The 22,312-nt window shown below is 42.6% G+C and overlaps 1 protein-coding gene across 2 annotated transcripts in view; it reads right to left on the bottom strand.

Moving 5' to 3' along the window:
- The window catches only part of dpp6a (dipeptidyl-peptidase 6a), a 197,707-nt gene extending 175,873 nt beyond the window's left edge, over positions 1 to 21,834 (bottom strand). Inside the window, exons 1-2 of one of the 2 annotated variants that reach the window (XM_047568430.1) lie at positions 21,549 to 21,834; positions 21,388 to 21,455 (exon numbers count right to left, since the gene is read on the bottom strand). In XM_047568430.1, coding sequence (XP_047424386.1) covers positions 21,388 to 21,444 — 57 coding nt within the window. In that variant the 5' untranslated portion in view covers positions 21,445 to 21,455; positions 21,549 to 21,834. Of the gene's footprint in view, positions 1 to 588; positions 1,401 to 21,387; positions 21,456 to 21,548 lie in introns of those variants that run through there. The other variant, XM_047568432.1, reaches the window with a different exon arrangement.
- Between the last annotated feature and the right edge of the window lie 478 nt (positions 21,835 to 22,312).

The following is a 22,312-nucleotide window of genomic DNA, read 5'->3' as shown; positions in this document are numbered from 1 at the left end:
GATCAAAGCCTTTCAGAGGCATGATAGTGGCCTTAATATCTGAGAGAGCCCCAAAGCACACTTGATATTCACTCCCCCCCTACACCTCGTACATCCACACAGCTGCCTGAAGCTCCCAGCAGAACGACAGACAGGGTAATATATCCTGCACCTCACAGCTTTAGATGCAGTAAAATATTAATAGGACCCTCCTTGGGCAAAAGGTTACCTCTGCCCTCAGAAGCTTCACCAGGCAAAGGCGACAAAAGCCAAAAGTCAGCAGTCATTATGAATGGCCTCCATAAAAACAGGAGCAAAACTTTCCAACTCCTTTTCCCGGTGATTCACATCCAAACTGGCCGGATCGGGACAACACGCAAGCAGGGAAGGACACGTGAAATAAAAAAACAAATAAATAAATAAATTAATGAAAAAGGGCGTGCACTGTTAGAAACAATCTCACATGGTAGTGGTAAAGGGTTACAAAGGACGCGCGTCCCAGCGCATGTGGATAAGCGCAATTGTTTTTTTCCTGTTTTTTTTAAATTAATTAGCGAGAATCACGTAACTGGCGTCATTAAACGCACACGAGTCAAAAATCCACCTTACCATCATGTTGCCCTGCATCTTTGCAGTCTCAATCAGATTCTTCTCCTTCATGTTTCCTCCCTTTTCCCCCGGCTCCCGAGCTGCTTCCGAAGGGTTGAATTTGTGGACTTTTTTTGACAGCTTCTGTCTGCGCTACGTCCCCGCCAGTTTCCAACCAGACCCTCACGGAGAGAGTCGGCTCATAAGTGGGTGGGCTTACAACCTCGCGGATTGATTATTAAAAAAAAAAAAAAACCTGTGCTGTCCTCAGTGTGCGGGTACGGCTGAAATCATGTATTTCGATGAGGCTCTCCGTCCTTTCACACAAGACGGCAGCAGATCTCGCAGTGGAAATTCATCGTGAACGCAGATAGGAGATGAGTAAGTGTTAGATCGACGCTTTTCTGCGGCCGGGAGGTACGCAGATGCGTTTTCTTTCTCTTAATATGTAGGAAACAGAAAATCCCCCCTCTCCCGTGTTCGCCACTGGGGAATTGACAGCCGGAGCGTGTGTTGTCCGAGCCGCTGTAAAGACGGAAAAATGTGATGGACAGCGCGTAAAACTGACGGCGGCTGCGAGACAGTCTGCAGAAGAAACTGGCGCCCGTCCAGCTGTGATCAGCTGCAATCAGCTGCGGTTTCATTTACATTCACGTGCTTGGAAAACAGATACTGAAAACGAGGTCCCGCGTTTCCTTCCTTCCCGTTTACGTACTCCCCATTTGTCCATGAAGGACAAACTTTTGAACTAAGACATGTAGAATCTTAAAGGTCACAGATAAGAGAGAATGATGCCTGCGATGATCTTTAGTGAACTGCCTGCCGTCTTGTGCTTTCACCGTTGTCTTTGTCCTTATATTAAGTCCCCTTTTTCTAAAAAAAAAAAAAAAAACAGCTTCTTACCCTTAGATGAACTCAGCCAAATTCACAGCAGTGTCATTAAATACTTTCAATTTGTTGCGTGGCTGTGGAGCTCTGAAGGGTGTCAGGAGATAAATTTGACTTAACGGGGCAGCTATGGCAAAAGAAAACGTTTTTTAAGCTTGTTTAAATGTGTTCCTTTACTTGCATTGGAAGTTTTGGAAGGCACAGTTAACACACTCCCTAAACTACGCCATAAAACTGAGACCATCACACTTTGTGTAGTTGTGGCTTGATTAAATTATTAACTATTAATAACTTAATTAAGTTATTTTGAGAATGTGGAACTCTACCATCCTTTCTTGTGTTAAGAAATGTCTCGGTGATACCGTGTCCCTGTCTTTATCTGGTGGAGATGAGATATTCCGTTACTTATCCCACAATGGGGAAACAGTTTAGTGTCAGGAGATAACAGATAGAAAATGTAACACAATGGAAGTGGCATGCATTTGTATTTCACATGAGACACAAAATACACATAAACAGATACCGGAGATATTACGGTTTGTGTTGTGATGTGTTGCCGTATACGAGTCCCCCACACACGTCATGAACACAAACACATATTAAATCACATTCATGCCTCATTAACCACCTCATTCAGAATGGACTGGTGGGACTGGAAGGGGTTTTCAGTCAGATTAAGTCGTCTAATTGAGGGCTGAATGTATAAATGGGAACTAATCCTTAACGGGTCAGGTGTTCCACCCGGAAGGTAAACGTTTTTCCTCGGTTCTTTGTGCTTAATTATGTTCCAAGTTTTAAGAAAACCGGAGCCTGTCTCACACGCTATGTTCCATCTGACAAAGTAATCGGCGGGTAAATTAGAGCTCAAATGTGGTCCACTTCAGTGGCTTAAAGCATCAGCTCCGCTTCTGTAAACACTCACGTAAACACTTGATCCGTTCGTTTCTCGGTGGCTGGAATAAATTAATTCTTTCTGCATGTTTGTCCCACATAGCATATACGTCAGGCAATTAGTTTCCAGTGGGGACAGAAACACGGAAGTAGCAAAGAAAACACTTGTTCTAAAAAGTATCTGAGGAGACTAAGAAAGCTTGAATTGGCGTCTGCAGCAAAGCTGATAACGTGGCTTTACCTTGGTCCTATTCTCCCATTGATTGGTATACAGTGCCGAGATCAAAGCTGTGAAAAGAAATGCTTAATATGCTGTTATATTTACAGCAGATTCAATAATCCACAGCGGGCAGAACCACTTTGCACGTGTTATGAAAAGAACATTGGAGACACTAGAAGTCTGTCCGGACAGACGCTCCTCCTTTGACTCGTGCAAATCAAGTCCTACACCAGATACCTGAATTCAGGTGTTCCAATTACTTCCACGGCTGCAGGTGTATAAAATCACGCAGGCTGCTTCTACAAACATTTGTCAAGGAATGGGTCACTCTCAGGAGCTCGGTGAACTCTGAATGCTTCAGGATCCCAAGAGATTTTGGACAATTTCATGCTCCCAACCTTGTGGAACAGTTTGGTGCTGTTGGTGCCCCTTCCTGTTCTAACATAGCTGTGCACCAGTGCGCAAAGCAAGGTCCATGAAGACATGGATGGGTGAGTTTGGTGCGGAAGAACTTGACTGGCCTGCACAGAGTCCTGACCTCAACCCAACAGAACACCTTTGGGATCAATTAGATGAAGACTGTGAGCCAGACCTTCTTGTCCAACATCAGTGTGTGACCTCGCAAATGCACTTCTAGGAGAAAGAACAAAAATTCCCATAAACACACTCTGTTATAGCTGCAAAGGGTGGGCCGACACCATGTTAAAACCTATGGATTAAGAATGAGATGTCATTTAAGTGCTAAATTATATACCAGTTATGTAATGGTTTAGAATTACATTTCAACATAAAATCTTAGGAGATAGTGTGTCATCTTAGCAACCCACAAACAGAACATTTCAACATTTCTCCCCGTGCTGTTGACTTTGAGTAGTGGACACTAAGTCAAGGGACGAAACTCGAGCAGGTGTCTTGTTTGTTGCATCTGAAATAGAGGCATTAATGGATCCCTGAGATAATGAATACAGAACCAATCTGCTTTATCGATTCCCTTTATTGAAAACAAAAGACGTGGATATAACGGAACTAATTACGTAGATGTTATTAGTACGGATCAGCACCATCCTGTGTCATTAGTATTTTGTATTTCCAGTCTGTAATGTGAAAAGATTTCAGCTAATAATCACCTGTGTATTTCTATGTTCCCTCAGCTTTCAAGGGGGACGCTACCTTCCTTCTGTCTGTCTCCCTCTGAAGCTTCACAAATCAATATCACTCTGAAATCCTGAATTTAGACTCGACACCCGAGCGTTGAATAAAATGCCGTGTGCCGATGATTCAGACGCCGAGCAGTGTGTCCTAAACTCACACCGGCACTTCCCTAAGAGCAGGCTTCCCCAACTGGTAAGTGCAAACGGCATGTCTCATGTAAATCTCATTTAAAAGTGCCTGGTATTAATTACTGTGGATAGGGCTGTCAAAACAACCTAATGGGGGCATCAGGCTCCCTCGGCACCAGCTGGGTTGCTGACAGAGGGAGAACGCAGAAGTTTCAAAGGCAGGTAGTTGGCTGCGCTGCTTCATTACTGCATTTTTTTTTTTTTTTTTTCACTCCAACAGATTTCCTCTATGAATGCTCCACGAGTTCAGTCAAAAAATGTGTTTAAAGGGTAACATGACACATAATTAAGGAACACCTGTAAATATGAGCTCCATGCTTCATCAGAGTTTATGTATCCAACACAGCACATAATGCCATATTTAATCCCCCCCCCCCCATGCTCCCCCATGTTATTAATTCCCTCCACGAGACATAATGGACCACGCTGGAATTCCTCGCATACAGGTACGCCGGCCAAGGACATCTGTAACAACAATGTTGGCTCTGCAGAAGCATGCAGCAGCTGCCTGATGTTAGGACTCACAGAAAATGGCTGGGCTGGGACGGGTAAGTGCTACTATGCCGCGGAGCTCCGCGCACACACACACACACAAACACGCAAATATACACACAAGAGGCATTCGACTGTCACAGAGCAGACTGCAGCCAAAGAGCCAAAGCCACCGAGCTGCATGGGAGCTCTGCTGGGGAGAGGAAATCTGCTGGAGTGTTTATGGCTGTTGCCCGGTTTTTTAGTGCCGAGCGCCATGGCATTACACCATTGAAGCATGGCGCACCAAATATCGAAAATCTATAATGTTTTGCCGTTGCAGCTCGGAGGCAAAAATTGCAAAAACAAGAACACGGAGACCTGAATGCAAAAAAAAAATAATAATAATAATAATAAAAAGAAGCAAATGTTTGATTTTACTAGAGCAATGAAAGCGGATAATTATGCACGGTGAAAACGCTTCCTTTCTACACAAAGCAGCGGGGAAGGGGAAAGTGTATGGTTATGGCAAATGCTTAGGGCTACATTAAGCTAAACTAAACACAAGCTGTCACAGTTTAGTCACGTCGCTATTGCCTTCCTCAATCTGCACACAATTAGCTCTCTGCTGAACTTCGTATGGAGGACGCTGCTTCCCGCGCTGCTTCCCACCAAACACAAGAAATGTAAGAACATTTTTGGTCTTGAACTGTTCAATGGACATTATTCTGAAAGTAAGGTTAAGTAAGGTTTATATATATATATGTATATATATATATATATATATATATATATATACACAGTATATATTTACGTTCTTTACCAGAGAGGTCCTAAGAGTTGTATAGACATCTTTCAACAGCCCTCGGATGAGTTTTTTTTTTGTTTTTTTGTTTTTTTTTTAAAGGTATATTGTATGTAGTTGCTGCAGGTTTGAACAATACACAACATTCAACCTTCCAATCTCAGACCAGATTGATCCTGGACAAATTGTCAAGTATGAGGGGAGGTTGTCGATACCTTTTCAACCTGAAATGTGAATTTAGTCGCTTGTTCTGATGGCCAAAAAAAATTGGAGGTAAAGCTCCACCTTGTGATGAAACACAAAATAAATTTAGATATGTTAACACTCTTGTTTTTCCTAGAAGATCTAAATTTAACAGGAGATGACTGAAACTTTAAACAACCAAACAAGACATGAAGTAATATCTGGTGACATACTGACATACATAATAAAGCCACTAGTCTGAAATGTGCCACAAGTTTTCCAACCAGAATAATAAAGGTGGTGTAAACCTTTGATAATCTGTTCAATAGGAAGAGATTAGTTCCTAATAACCAGGTAAACACCATGTAAACACCATTTAACTTTGGTTCTAATAAATATGTGGTCAACATCAGATAATGAAACCAGGCGTTAACAAAACAACCAGTTGCTCCAACAAGTGTCCGATGTTGACAATGTTTGGAAAGAAAGATCATCTGCAATATTTCCATTAGATCAAACGGTGAACACTGGCCTCAACCACTTTGGCCGTTCAAAACAAGTGCTGTTCTGATGATTTGGGGCATGTAAACACGCGCATATTTCATCAGATCATTTTTAATCAGTGCCCATCTGAACAGCTGTGTCGAAATTTCGAGTCAGATTAATCGATTTTATTCCGGTTGAAGAAATATTGTCCGTAGCCACAGGCATCACATAATGAGAAAACGGAAATAAAACTAGAGGGTTTAATGGAGCACAAGCCTATCTACTTAATAGACCTACAAATGGGCTTTGATACATCCATTTATCCATTCAGTTAACCTTTCTGCTTGCTAGTCGCAGTTAAGATGAATGCTAATGCCTACACACATAATATGGATGTAAGATATGCATTCTCTGTGCAGTGTGTTAGTTCTGCTTTGTGGGGAGCCGACTGACATACCTGCCTCATGCCAAAAGTTCAGCTATTGCAATGCAGTCTGGGATTTGTATTAGTGGGCCAGATACAATTGTCCCACAGGCCATATCTGGCCCGCAAGCCTCGAGTTTAACATGTGGGGTCTACAGTATAACTTGCAGTATTTTCGCGACCGGGTGCCTTCCAAGAGCCAATCCTCTTTGACGAACTGAGAAGCCTTTTAGACAAAAGTGATTAAAACTTGCCCAAATCCAGGATTGATTGGCCTGGATCCCCAGTGGAATGAGTCCAGAGAACAAGCTTCATTCTGGTGACGGCAGTCATCCAGCACAATAAACTCCGCCGAGACCTTCGCGGGAAAAAATCGATGGTTTCATTATCAACTTAATTACTTGATACGGTGATATCCTCTACACTGCTGTCACTGTTGTCTTTTGCCGTTTTAATGACAGCCCGAGAGATACTGGACTTGCTTCAAAGAGGAATAAAATTACTGTCAGCGGTATCGCCCTCAAACTAAATTGAATCCAGGAAATCGAGACGGCTGCTAAATCCCTGACCTGATACAAGTGGACTGTCTTTAACTGATCTGTATCATTTAGAGACAATGTTTAGCGCTAATGATTAGTCTCTGGAAAAGTCCACGGCTCAGGGTGATTTCTGAGTTCAAATGTGACTCATTTCAGCTACAGGTTAAGAGTGATGAGTGAGCCAGCGACGGCTGTGTTTGAAAACCATTACCGAGCAGCAGGAAGCAACGATTTCAGCGCATACGCTATCAACTGATTTGCATCTCAAACGACTTTCTCTCCAAAACGCCGGGTGCACTTCCACGTTGGTGGGGACCTCCATAATGTAGATAAGAGGCTTGTGGTGACCTTCCCTGCCCCTGAATGTTAGGGCGACAGATTGTTAGCATCCTTAATGAATTCGAGGGCTGTAAAAGAAAAAAAGAGCGCAGGCACGTAAAGTGCATATCAATCTTGCAGCCGTTATGCAGGAGGCCTATTAGCGGTATCACCGTCACATACAGCGCTAGAAATATAATGTGGCAAGTACTTTTACTGTCCTAATTTGAGGTTTTATGCCGACTATGAAGCTTGTTTAAAAGTGCTGCAAGTGCTGCCAGAGTCTTTTACAATTCAGATCTGAGCAGTTCAAATCCAAAACATGACATAAGGTGAATTGCAAACTATAGTATTACCATGCAGGCAGTCCCTTCTCAGTAGCAGTTGGCAGCACAAAATGGAAAAAGTTACAGCAATTACTTTCCAACTTAAGGGGACTTTTACTTCCCTCCACAACATGACGGAGCCAGTAAGCACATCTGAATATTAATGGAACAGTTGCCTTGAACAGCAGGCGTTTGTCAGGAACTTGGATCAGATTCATCACTTTAACCTGCTCGGCTCCGCTCAGGGACGGATGATGAGTTCCCACAGCACAGCAGCTGGCTCCAGCTCCGCTACTCACACTCCAACGATTCAAAAAGGATGTGAGCGCCAGGGAGAAAGTATGAGAAAGGAAAATCAATGTCAACCAGCATTAACACTTTTAATTTTGAATTTTAATGACAATACGTGGTGTTAAGACTTTTCTGCTTTTCCTTTGATTTACATACACGCATACGAGATTCAACAGTCCGTGGTCTTCACACATAACACCTTTTACCACGTTAAAAACATTTGCATTGTGACTGGTCAGCATTATTCTCTGAAAATTTGTATGCAGTCACTACTCTTTTAATAAATAAAAAAAATGGCCCATTCCTTAGGCCCTGGCTCATTTATGTGATTAAGAAGTTTACAACCGAAACAACATACAGTATTTAACACTCATAATTCGTCTGTTATTTCTAAAAAGGTGGTACTTTAATTTCTTACATTTTTAGCTTGGTGCACCATGAATGCAGATGTAGCAACAGCTAGCTAACTAGCTAATTAAGCTATTATTAGCACCATGTGTTGCGGAAAAGAGTTAGTGGCTGACTTTTTAATGTTTTTACAACTTATTATTAGAATTTCATTATGAATTTCATGGCTACATGCAGTACACAATGCTAATGCTAAATGTCGGAGGCTAAAGCTACATGTCACAGAAAAAAAAAAGAAAATTAGCACCCTGAAATAAATATAAAAAAATGTAATTCCTTAGCTTTTGTATATATTTATAGGTTTTAGTAACGTGATCATGTTAAAGGATTGCGGATGTGGACGGTGTTAGCTGCTAAAGTTAGCATACATTACGCACAACAACAAAAAATGAGACCCACACACTAATGTATTTAATTATGATAATAGTTCCTGGCTTTGGAATAAAGACTTAATTATTGCCCCTGATAGTAAGTTAGTCAGTCAGACATTTCAGTATCAATCACAAGTGTAAGAAAATTATTCATATTTATGTTTTTTCTGCTATTCCGGTGCACTATCCCGTGGGCACATTAGCCACAGTGAGTGGCTACGTGGGGGAAAACACAATTTTCACACACACTAAAAAGCTTCTCCCTGGAATCTAGGCTTCATCAACATTTATATGTTTGTCCCTCTCCACTGTCAACAGACTGTAAAATGATCAGACCTGGTTACTCAGTAATGCTAACAACCATTAGGGCTGACTGATGGCACCGTGGGGTTGGCTGTACTCTGCATGTGCACGGGCCACTCATTTATCCATCAGAAAAGTGCAGGCCGCTGATTTTCAAAACACTTTTCCCCCCTTTTTTTGATGAATTCAGTATACCTCGAGATATGGTGTGAATGATTGGCCTAGATTTTAAAGCTGGATAATGTAACCCAAATCCATGTGAAAAACTGGATTTTGCTTGTGCATCACATGGCCAATATTGACATCCCTGTATTATTACAGTGCAAATAATCTGAAAACTGCCTGCAAAGATTTGCACTGATAGTTCTCACGCTGCATTTTGGTGATAAGGCCACATAATCAGTTTCTAGATCCTAAGATGCTGGATGGGTTTGAGGTCAGGTCAGGTGCAGTGTAGTCGACATTTTCAACAGCAAAATTACTGAGGAATCTACTTCTTTTTGGTTTTGGCCACAGTACACGGGGGCTGGTAAGTGGAGTGGTGTGTGCATACCTTTTGACTCCATTTCTTTCTCATTTACCCTTTTGCTTTTTGTTTCAGCACACCATCATGTGCCCAACTGACACGGCGATTTATCAATGCATTGTATTCATCGCGCAGCCATATGCTAAAATCGTACAGTTTCTTCTCTGTATCAGTGAGTAATGAAACTTTCTTCCCGTCACCCCCCTTTTTTCCTGCTTCAAAATGAACTGCATTCATACATTCCACGGGGGAAAGGCTGGCTTTCATTACCAGTCAAAGCCCGTGGATGCCAGATATCGCCCTGTGAACGCCCATTTGGGAAGATTAACTACAGGAATATGCTTTAGTGTCTGATAACGGCAGTCGTATCGCATCGCCCAAGGTGGTTTCTGGGGCAACAGCGTGGCCATCAATCAGATGAGTGTAATCTTACTCGAAATCGTTGTCAGCATGCAAATTAGTGTCACATTTCACACGCCGCCTGTGTGTACATGCCTGAAAAATTGGAAACCGTCTGGTAAATAACACTGTAAAGCTGGATCTTGAGTGCAGACTGTGTGCGCGTGTGATGGGTATGCTTCCCACGTGCGAGATAATACATCAAACTAGAACCTGATTAAGCTGGGTGGGGAAAAAAATTGTACGTGCATTACGGAGTGAAGTAAACACATCGGGGGCGCAGATGGAACAGTTCCATCAATGTGGTCAGTTCAGATGCAACAGTACACTAGTAACAGCATGACACCCTCCGCTCGGCGCAAATATCCACAAGGCTACATGAGAGTCACCTTACACCTGTGTAGTAAAAGTTTGATGTTTTTCAAATTCAGATGAAAATATCTGTGAGAACTGGTCTTTTGACCCACATCTGAAGTCCTAAACATCTTTGTCTCAGGTCAATGCGAGAGGATCGCAGGACTTTCATTTTTAAACATTTTACTCTAGCTCTGCACATAACCCCTGCAAAGCTGCAACAGACTCATTTTAGCTTTTGGTTGAATGAGGATAAAACATATTTAAGATAGCAGGCAGACTTTGTTACTTCTGGACAGAACTAGGGGTTTCCCACCGCCAGTGTTTGCGCTAAGCTGCAGTAAAGCGATGGTGCCCATAGCTTACATTTTCTCTACAGACATGGCTTCGGTGTTGATCATCTCATCCAAGTCTCACCGAGAAAGCGAATAAGTAAGTTCCTCAAATTTCCTTGGACTTCCCAAAGGCACCGGAAAACATGCATCAAATTGTTTTGATCCCTGTGTAATAAAATTGCATGTGATTTTATATGACGTTTTGCACTGTATGTCACCTATAACTGGCTCAAAAATAACAAAAAATAAAATAAAATAAATTAAAAAATGCAGCAGGTGTTCTTAATGGTACCTGTAATTTCTTGTAAAACTATGTTAAAAAAACGCTGATGACTCATGCTGCACTAGGGGGCGTGTAGGAAGCTTGCATCCCATGAAAGCCGCTTACCACATTGGAGCTGACCAATTAGAGCATGCTGGGATTCTCAGGACTGTGTTGGCCTCCCTAGCTTTAACGATTGGTAATGAAACAGCACTTCACTGGGAGTTTTATAAATAACATCACCGCAGTGTTTTTGACACGTTAATTCATCCAACATGACACAATTATACGTTAGAAACACATTCATTGACGAATGTTTTAAAAAAAAAACTGGGCTATAGAAAGTATCACAGATCACATTATAAATGTCCTCTGGGGAAGCCTGTGACTTTAAACTCCAGAGTACCGGTGCCACCGTGCACTCATTAAGAAAAGAGTTAATGAATCTCAAAGATTTATCCCTGAAGCACCAGGTTCCAGAGGAATATCAATGCAACAGACCGCACACTTGTACGCGCTGCTAGTCCACAGCCAAACACGAAACCTGGCTAACCGTAAGGAAGAGGGCTGAGTAGGCTTTTTTTTTTTTTTCCTACGCTGCACCTGCATATCTGTCCCACTTTCTGTTGTTGTCTACAGCTTGCTGCTCATTTTAGATTGTGCCGTCTCTGGAGGCACAAAACCCATTAAGTGAAACTAATACAAACAGGCAACAAGGTGAGGTTCAGCAGTTGTGGAATATCAGAAGGTATCGCGGTTTTGTTGCACTTTAATGACGGCTCAAGTGTAGAATTGAGTTGAAATGACGCTTGATGGCTTCACTGATCCCCTTATCTCTCAGACTGCCTGCCATTTTGCCACAAAAGCACTCATTATTATTGGCAGACAGTACACGGCATCGGGCCGGCCGCTCTTTATCCATCTGTATTAATGTGCCAGTGTGGCCATAGATGTTTTGGCTACGCAGAATGGATCTGTGTTTGCATGCCTCCCGAGGATGATTTACAAAGCATTGATTTGGAAGCTCACAGACTGGAGCACAATAAAACTCTTGTTTATGTTCAGGCGGCGAGTGTTCATTGTCAAAGGGAGCAGCGTCTTGTTTTAGGGCAACGTAGAGCGCCATTGCAGTTAACACGACAAATCATTTCGTTTTAACTGCCAGGGACGCGGGGACAGATGAGGCTGGCGCGATCGGTTATACACCGGCTTTCCGCAATAAGTCAGTAAAATTGCCTCCGCCAGTTATATGAAAATGGGCCGTGGCGGGGGCCACGCTATACATTTCAATAAAGGCTGCAGATTGGAAATGCGGCGAGACAAGGACGGAGCTCAGAAAACAATATGTAAAGTCACGGCCAAGCCAGCAGCGTGCCAAGAAATCAGGCCAAATAGGGCTAAATGACTGTCTATGCCAGAGTATTTATGTGCGGCGCATATAAAAGGCCTAAATTCGCTTTTAAAGGTGGTAATGAAAATCCCCGCACTATTAAACCGACAATTTAAACACATGCAGTGACACTAAATCTGTTCCATTATTACACAGATGGTTTGTATTACATGATAACAAGTGCATTTTATAAAATAACCCACAACCTTAAGACATTTCTTTGCGTTCAAGCCTGGAAATTAAAACTCCCGGAAAGTGCAGCGCATTTTTAAAACTCTGAGTTTTAAACGATCGCATTGGAAGCTCGCGCAGAGCCAACGCACCTTCACCTGAAATCAAAGAAAGTGGTTCTAATTAACGGATCTGACCCGGAGGCTTTTTTGTTGCTCGGTGTTTGTCGGCGCGCGGAGACACGCATGGGTAACCGGGAGCTAACGCCGAGTCTTCAAGAGTTTAAAGCTGAGAGGCAGAGCTTAGGAGAGGGATAGAGAGAGGATTTCAAAGTCCTGAATATTCCCAGGAACGCACTTAGGACGATAATGAAGAAGAGGAATTATGGAATCGCTGTAATGTGGAAAGGTCCTGCGGCTTTGCAGAGAGCCCTGGTGGCTCCTTAGGAAGACACCGAGGATTAGCAGAAACAAAACTTTTAACTCAAACTGCAAAAAAAAACCCTGAAAGTAAAAACGAAAAACGAATCAAAACAAACCACTGATCAATAAGAATAGATCAGGGGAGGAAATCAGATTCATCTTCAAATGGCAGGCCTGTTAATGTGCTTGTGTGGTTGTTTTTGTTAGACAGGTTTCCTCCTCATGTTAAAAATGTTCGAAATAATTCAATGAGAGACGTCCGACTAAACTCACTGGACACACATACGCGCTGAAGCAGACCCTACAGTAACCTCAAAAAGCCAGTGCACACATTTCACTTCACTTATTGTGGTCTGGAGAGGCTCAGACTGTCAGTGTTTAATAAGCCTGAGGCACAGTTATGGCTCCCACTGGGATGATGGGCAGAAGTGCAGCAAATCGGCTGCACACACTGACCTTACTTCCATCGGTTCCATTTGTTTAAAACGCGTTAATATCTACAACGCGTTTCAGGGGGATGATTACTGCACGACGTCAATGTGGGGCAAACTTTTCACAACTGGCCCAAGCGACACGTCATCGGGATCCGGGAGCTTGAAACGTTGTGTGTTCCAAGTCCTGAGCACATCTTCAAATCTACCTCCGTAGCATTTGTAATGTTGCTTTACAACAACAGCTTCTCCACAAATGACCCACTTTCTTTTAAAACAAACACAATCAAAGCGTCACTCACATCCTTCCGGTGTAATACTTAAAGCATGAAGGTTCATTCAATCCTATGGGGACGCAAACGACGTTCATTCATTCCTATGGGGACGCAAACATAGATGAGGAAATCCTCGGGACACTTCAAAAACTCTGAAACATATCCAACTTTAGAATATTTTCCAGAAGGAAGGTGTGGAGACATTATCTGTACATCTAGCATGCTGTAAATTAACCTTTTATTTGCTCAGTTCTTTCCATTTTCCTTAAAAGATTATCAGATGTATAGACATTTGAGTCTGTTTAGGAGTATAAAAAGGCTGGACTGAGTTATACAGAGAGAAATAATAGTATTCACAGCAAAAGTGAACATTTTCAGCATTAATTTCGGTTTCTGAAGCTAATTTCTCAACTCATGAAAGTTGTACCAGGGGTGAACTTTCATGTAACTCGTCTGTTTAAACAATATCAAGGTATAAACTTAATTAATATATCATTATATCAATTAATTATACATAATTAAGGAACACGGTTGCTTGGAGTGACAGGTTTATGCCTTGGCATAATCGGCTCCCTCACGCTCCACCACTTTGCCCTTTTTTTGAATCGGCAACTTCCAGAGAGACATCACACTGCGCTTCAAAAAAAACAAAAACAAATCATCATCGTCATCATCATCTTAACACACAGTTAAAAAATCTGACATATTTCTTTAACACAAGGAAGCGCGGCACAGTCATAATTCACTGGTAAAAGCTGTGTAACAGCAAATAAGGCGTTAGAAGAAGTGGAAACCTCGTGGAGCGCGGTATAAAACACAGCAATTAGTGTTTCGCAAACTACTAATGAGGTACTGTAAGGAAAGTCTGCCGTTCCCTTCACAGGATGTTCGACAGCTGCTTCCGATGCGCACACACCGACACGGGACTGGAAAATTAAAAAAAAAAAAAAAAAGATATATGCAGATGGGTATCCCGGAATAAGACACTCAGAACTCGTTGAGTACAAGTTGAGCTGTTGAAACAGTGACAGGTGACACGTCTTTGGAAGACAGAAATGTCACTATGTGCGTCAAGCTTCCTTCGAGAGGCAATTTCAAACGTGTTCAATTGTGTCTTTGCTGTTTTAGAGGTTTAGCATCCTGATTAAATTGCATTTAAAGTAATGCATTCCGACGGCGGGGTTAAAACATTTGCATGCAATTTTGTGAGTCCATAAATATTTATATTCTGACTTTATTTCCTTTCGCCGCATCCCTTGCACGATATTGTAGAAATCCCTCCGCAGCACTGGTACGCCGGCAGAGTGAACACATAAAGAGGTATGATATACAACTGTTTGTACACATCTCTCAGGATAACTGACCGAGGCCATTCAACACCTAAGTTCGCCCTGAGCACTGTTGCGTGGGTTTTAGGATATATATAAGAATAAACAACGTGGCAGCAGCAGAAAGTGGCCTTTGTTTTTCCACCTGAATTTTCAGAACACAACACGATACAACTGCAGGATCAAACGCGCCGGCAACACAAGAGAATCTTATATTCCGTTCCCCTTTGAGAAAAACAGAAAATCGGTAGAAAGGAAGAATAAAATGATGGTTTATTTAGAGTAACTGGGACCCTGCTGTTATTGCATGATGGGATGAAAAGTCCCGCTGTGTCTCTATTAAACAGCAGAGTGATGCCAGGCTATCGCTTTACCAATCCCACAAAGCGTCATGACCGTTTCTCTAAAAACAATCTTCCGTTCCGTCTGAAGTCTTCATAAGGCGACGTCTCCGCTCAAGTCTCGCCATTAACAAATCACTCATCCAACGGTCTCCGATGCCTCCTTTTGCAGCTGCTCGGTGAGAGATGCGGGACGTCGGCGTGGACGCTCACGAACTTTAACCTGAAGGCTCCCGTGGCTCCTGCACTTCACTGCAACATTTTACTAAAGCGCGACTCATTTGCATACGTGAGCGTTAAAGTGGCGTCAGAAATGAACGCGTCTGGCAGCGGGAGGTGCTTTGAGTTGAGCCTGGTTTGATGGGAGCCGAAGCCTCCAGGGGGCACACGGCGCGATTGCAGATACGGCTGAAGTGTCCATCTTCCGACCAGCGGCCGCTGTTTACTGCTGTGGCACCATTTGTCTAGTCGGGCCTTGTTGACTGCTTGTGATACAACACCAGATGGACTGTCATGACCCCAGCGTTTTGCAGAGCCAAGCGCTCACTCAAAGGGCTCGGGAGGTCTCGGTGACTCATGCAATTACGCTCCCCGCGGTGTCAATCATCCCCAGGAAAAAAAAAAATCAAAAAAAATCACACAGAGCCACAGCTGAGTTGTTGCACCCGAGCGACACCGACGCGGCGTCGCCTTCGAATGCGCAAACACGCGAGCGTCGGGCTCCGCTTGCACCCTCACACACTCTAATAAAGCTCCAATTTCATCAAGGATTTCCTCCGTGCGCGAGCCCGGGCAGGGGGGAGCGCCTCGGCAGCACCTGGTGATTAAGCGCGCACGCCAGTGGGTTGTTACAAACACAAACGGCGCTGCAGCAGAATTAGCAATCTGTAACACATTTAAGAAAAAAAAAAAAAAGAAAAAAAAACACTTCACCTTCTGGTGTTAAAAGTGAGAAAGTCTCATCGCTCTGCGTGTTGCATTATTCATTTTAAACAGGCAGGGCTCTCAGATGCGCCTCCAAATGCTTTTTCTTCGTGTGCACCCTAAAGAAGTTCCCGTACAAATGCAGAGGTGGATTTGTAGGTTGTTTTTTTTTTGTTTTTTTCCACCACTTGTACACACGGCCAAGGCGAACCTGATCACATCGCTACCAGACGGTAGCTTTTACGCGCTGGAGGACGGCATGAAAGAGGGATCATCAAAAGCAAAGGCTCGCAAGGGCCCGTATACGTTACAGGAAGGAGCTCGGTTTGACCGGCGGTGCGGCTCCGGACTCAGCAGAATGAAAAAATTTGCGGCGCTAATGAGCGGGCGAGCGGGTGAGCCTCGAGTACAGGAATTCAAAGTGCAAAGATGATTGAGACGGGCTTTCTCCTGCCAGTTTACCAAGCTGGAAAAAGAAGGGGGAGGGGGAAAAAAAAAAATCAATCGTGATTTCCATAGACTCCGGCGAGGGAGTAGGAGTGATAACTGTGCATTACAATGGACCCCGAGCATAATGAGAACAGGGATCAATACTTGGCACATTCCAGCCGGTGTTTGCCCTGCTGTTGGCCAACGAAGCTGCGGTAATTAAGGAGTCAAACCTCGATCCGAACACCTTTCACTTTACCTCCGTTAAAATCCCGTTTTCAGAATAGCTGCGCGCCGCACAAGCTCAGTGATTAGAGATTTATCTTAAAACATCCCATGTGTCGAATAAGATGCATGAATAGCCCCTTGAGGAAACTCCAACACGAATGTCCAAAACTTTCAGATTCAGCCAAGCGATCCATTTCTACTTTAATACATATTCACCGCATAAGACAATCGGTTTATTTTATTTTTTTTTTCCCCCGCGTCCCCATCTGACCTGCACGAATTAAACTTTCATATTCTCATTACGAGTCTGTCATCACAGGAATTGGGGGATTTTTGTCTGGGCTTTGCTGATGCAGAGATTGTCGCAAAAGCTCCAGAAAATGAGAGAGGGGAGCTAATTGGGATTTAGTGCACACACAGGGCCGCGGGGCTGTCAAAGGCCAAGATAATCAAACTAGCCTGCTGTGACCGGGATGACTGTGAACTGCAGAGACCAAAAAAAGATCATCTCAGACCGGTGAGAATCACAAAAGCACCAAAACTCGAGATGAAATACGACTTTACTTCAAGTCAAATCTTCGAAAAATTGCGTAACTGGTGCATATTATTAAAATGGAAAACCTGTAAACGCTCAACCAAAGACAAGGATTAAACACAAGCGCAAAACTAAATTATGCAAAGAAAATGCTCCTGGCAAGGAAAAAAGAAAAAAAAATCTCATCAAAGCATTATTTAATATGTTCTAAAATACATTTTATTAGGAACACTTCTTCTCCACTTCCTAATAAAGTGCTCTGTGAGTGAATATTCCACCAAGACAAAGGAAAGGCAGCCTTTTAAGTTCTGGCAATGTAGTGCAACACTGCCCTCTAGTGATTGTTTGTATATTCTGCATCACGGCATAACTGCAGTACACAGTGACGATCTTACCTCATCATTCACAGCATAAAAATTTTATTCTCAACCTCTGTGACGACAGCACCTATCATGTGCTCATAAACGGTGACGTGCTAGTTCATTTCTTTTAAAGTGAAAATACACATTGGAATTGCCATACTACAGGAGGCAAAAAAATGTTGCCTTTCTAATATCAAAGTGCACTTAAAAGGAAAAGTCAACCCCTTTAAAACATTTGTACTGGTGTTGCCCTTATGGGGGCATTATGATTAAAGAAGCGAACACAGGTTTGAATCCCTGGACTTACAGGAAGATAAATGTGTGTGTGGGTGGAATGAATAAGCAGAGCTAGGTCCTCAACTTTCTCCTAAATGGCAGCGTGAGTAGTAGCGTGAAGTGCAAAAACATATGGATTGTAAAAGTAATGTATAATCATGACTGATTAAACCCTGATCAACTCCGGCAAGAGAACTTCCTACATTTGCCATGAGATGTTTTGCCAATCATTCATTCGCGTGAAAAATGAGAACATATGACAGTTAATATTACTGAAAGACTACTACAAGGAGCGGCTTTGTCGCTGCCACAAATCTCCCAGATGTCACTGCACTGTGCGACAGTCCACAGAGGCTGCTCTCCGCGTTTTCTGTGATTCTCCCTGAGCCTCGAAAAAAAGCTGCTGATCTGCGATAAGAAGGGCGAGGAATCCTGTTGGCGTTACAGATAACACAATCAAAGACCTATAAAGCTGTTGTGGAAATATCGCATTGTGATCTCCCACTGCCTCCGTTCCGCTTACAGAAACGCACCGGCATAGGCCGCGGACTATGTTGTTTAAATGTTTCGAAGTCTCCTTTTAGGTGAAGACCGAATACTCGAGGATCCCAAAATAATCCAAAGACGCAGCGCACTTTTCTCTCCGTTCATTTGAGGTGTTTATAAACCTGTCAAATCTCTTCACGAGCTGATGGCCATGGCCATGTGAGGCTCATCCTGTTGGGAGGCCGGCAGAACACATGCAGACCTAATCAGAGTGTCATTAATCCGGGATGAAATGCCTCAGTGGCCGACTGTCAACGCGACTGGAAATAGAAACAACTCCACAGAGAGGCCAGCCACTCATCCAAGAGAATTTTTTCTGCAGCACAAATACTACAAGAAATAAATAAATAAAGTAATAAATAATTGAAATTGCAGACCGCTAAAAGCGAAGAGAGGCTACAGGAGAGATAAAGAAACGGACAGGGATGTCTGGAGAGCTGTTTAGTCTCAATCTATTTTCTTTCACAAAGTTGATAGTGAGAGGAGATCAAACCCCCCAGAATTAGAACGAGCATTCAGAGAAAAGACATCATAAATATTGCATGGACGACAATGTCAACCTGCTGGAATGACAGACACTATGGACAGAAAGTAAAGGATGTATAGATACTCGTAACCATCAATAAATCATATATTAAATATTATTTCTGGAAGGTCTGTTATGGACATGTTTTCCAACCATCTGTGTGATGAACTCATATAGGTTTCATCTACCCTGACCGTCACATTACACACTCATTTTTACCCCGCATGCTGTTTAACACTATATATTTTCAACTCAACCTATTGTCAGTAACTTTTCTGCCAATGTTCCACTTCTCTATTCACAAACCCAGTTTATTATCTGTCATTTCGAGTCATTTATCTATGACGCTTAACCCGTCCAGCAATCTTGTCCTGCCATTCTCTATATCCATTATATTTAGCTTGTTAGTCGTTCATACATTACATTTACCTATTTGAAAAATGTATCCATGCTATTCGCTAACATCGTTTGCCATATAACTACTATGTTTAGATGAACTGTATATTCATTATTCGCTGTAATCCATAACTTTTCACGACTGGTGCACGTGGCTAATCACATTTAGCAAAACGTTAGCCTATTACGGCTAGTTTTTGCTAACTCTTTTAGACACTGATATATTCATTTTAGCTAGAGTATTGTAGTCGTCTGTCCACTACTTTTAGATGTGTAGTCCATACAGTATACATAAACATTTATCCTGTAGCTTTGACTAACCATTGTAGAAAGATTTTAACGCATTAGCATCATATTAATTCATTAGCTCGGCCTTTGTCCATAGCATACCTTGTTATTTGCAGTTTTAGCTAATTCTTTCAGTTCTTTGTCTGTTTTCTGCTAACTAATTTTAATGCTAACTAATCACCTTTAGACGTCTAATTCAAGCATTTACTGCATCAATTCATTTTGCCTTGCTAATCTTTGTGACATTTAGCTATTTAGACCAAACTGTTTTAGCCATTTATCCATAAAATTAATTAATTATTAGAGGGGCCTGTTACATGTGATTTGAACTGCTTCAGTAGTACAAGTTATTCTATTAACTTGTGTTAGCTCACTTTTTAAGCTAGCTAGTTATTTCTCCATTTCTTTCAGAACTCCTTAACTCCAACTTGCCAAATCAATCGCTTATCCTCTGCATGTATCCACTGGAACCATTTGTGTCATATATCTGTTACTTGTGGTTAACTTAGTTTTAGTTATTTTCTTTATTTTTAGCTCAGCTTATTCATTTCAGCTACGTCCATTTCAGACTTCATTTTTGACCTTGTCCATAATTGCTCTCGTCAAAAGGCATTACATTAGCGCTTGGCTGCCTTCTTTTCCAATGTGAGACAGAAGTAGCTGCCAAAAACAGTTTGGAAACTACTAATGAAATAAATATATTTACACAAATGAAATCTTTTTAACTTTTCTTTTCGTGTATCCTATCTATAAAGCCAACTTTTGAATTTTGGCAATGCTGTTAAATATGCATGATTAAAAAAAAAATAATAAATCATGGTTTTGCAGGCACACTGCCTGATTATGATTCAAATGCTTTATTCTCGAGTCCCTTGATTCACAGCGGGAAGTATCACGGCCTGCATCATCTCAGCGAGAAGGAAAACAAATCTGTCAGCCTCAATTAAACTGTTAACCAACACAATGCAACACAGTGTGTGCTCATTCACGCCGATCAGAACTCATTTGCTGGATGATCCTGAACGCCTCTATGACTAAAATCACATTTCCCACCACTGCATGGCAGCTCCAAATATTACACCAACATTTGTAAACACCGGGAAGCCTGCTCGGGATGCTCCGTGTTGTCAGCTGTCGTTGGTTATAAATAAGCTTTCACAGTTCATCTCCACTGACACTGTACATGTTGACAGAGCCAGATGTGTTGGGAATGGGAACAGCCCCCGCACACAGGAGCCCGCTCCTCCTCCTCCCCCTCCTCTTCCTCCTCCTCTGATGGTTTCAGTGGAAAGCCTCTACCATGCCTTCACCTCTTCTCTTTCCTCCCACCTTCTCCAGCATCGCCTCACCATCCTCAAAACCTCCTCTTCTCCTTCCCATTGACTGCATCCACTCAGCAACAGCTTCATAATGTAGCTTGGTTAAACAGCTGGTATGAGTAGGTGACTATTCAGTTACTGCGGGAGACATCTTCAATTGCAATCATCTATTTACCCCCCATTTGCTTTGGGAGACAGAAAAATACAGTGTATAAACAAATGTGTTTACTCTTGCTTCCACAACCTTTCAACCTGTTAAACTGTCCACCAACATATTTCACTTTCATCAAACCAAGTATTCCCGGCCATAAATTCTATCCGCAGTGGTTTTAGAATGTTTCCAAAGCACACAGTTGCGAAAATAACCCAACATGTTTTGTTTTTTTCCCCCCAAACGTGTCACTGCCACGCTTCCTCGTCCTGCGCAATGCATGGACGCACGAATCTGCGCGTTTACACCATATTCCAACTTCTCCAGATAAGTCTCCCTTACCTTTCCTCCCTTGGAGCATCTGCGGTACGCGTTTGTCGCCCCTGCAGTTTGATTCATGGCGAAAACTCCTGCAAAACAACAGTAAAATAAAGTAGCGACGGAAGCGCAAAGTTGGGGTGCGAAGACTCGACACGCGTAAATCTGATCATCGTTTGGTTTACCTGATTGCGCTCGCGGCTATGCGTAAGGAGCTCGTTTGGTATTCAGAGGTGCACACAATTTGTCCAAGTATTTCCCCAGATGTAGTCCAGAGACTTCCAGGCAAGCGGAGTGTGTGTTTGTCTCTAAACCGAGCACAACGAGAAGTTTCCCAGCAAATATGATGGGTTTAAATCCAACTTTGCTCAATTTTGTGACACTAATTCCTTCTTATGTTGCCACTTTCCGGGGTGATTTCAAACGACCGTCTGCGCGGACTGAGAAAGCCGCGCGTCTCTGTCGAGCGTGTATGCGGTCGCCGAGGGATTGCGCAAGCGCACCTCATCCGATGCCTGTTAACAGGGCTCGCCCACTCCACGGCAGAAAGCAGCAGCGGGGACCGCATGACACGCAGTAATCACGCATCAGGAGGAACACTACAGTGTGCTTATTTAAAAAAAAAAAAACAAAAAAAAAACAGTGATCTTGTTCCCAGTCTTGCTATGTAATTTCCATATTTCCCGATCAAATGAAAGAAATAAAAACGCAACCGCTGCAGCTTCACAATTGTCTCAAACCACCCAAACGCCAACACCGAGTGACCTCTGACGAAACTGAAATTAAGATAAGATGACAGACTCCGGCGACTAAAAGTGACAAATTGTTTGTGACAATTACAATCACGATCTCAAGGCTGGGGAAGTGAATTAGTTTAGTTTCAATTATAGCCTAATAAATGGATGTGAGGAGGCCAAGCTTTCGCTCAAGTGTGGCAATTAGCTGGACA

Source organism: Mugil cephalus, chromosome 18, assembly GCF_022458985.1.
Source record: "Mugil cephalus isolate CIBA_MC_2020 chromosome 18, CIBA_Mcephalus_1.1, whole genome shotgun sequence".
In the NCBI taxonomy this organism is placed as follows: domain Eukaryota; kingdom Metazoa; phylum Chordata; class Actinopteri; order Mugiliformes; family Mugilidae; genus Mugil; species Mugil cephalus.
Note: the sequence above shows the minus strand (reverse complement) of the source record. Positions and strands in the feature narration are given on the sequence as shown.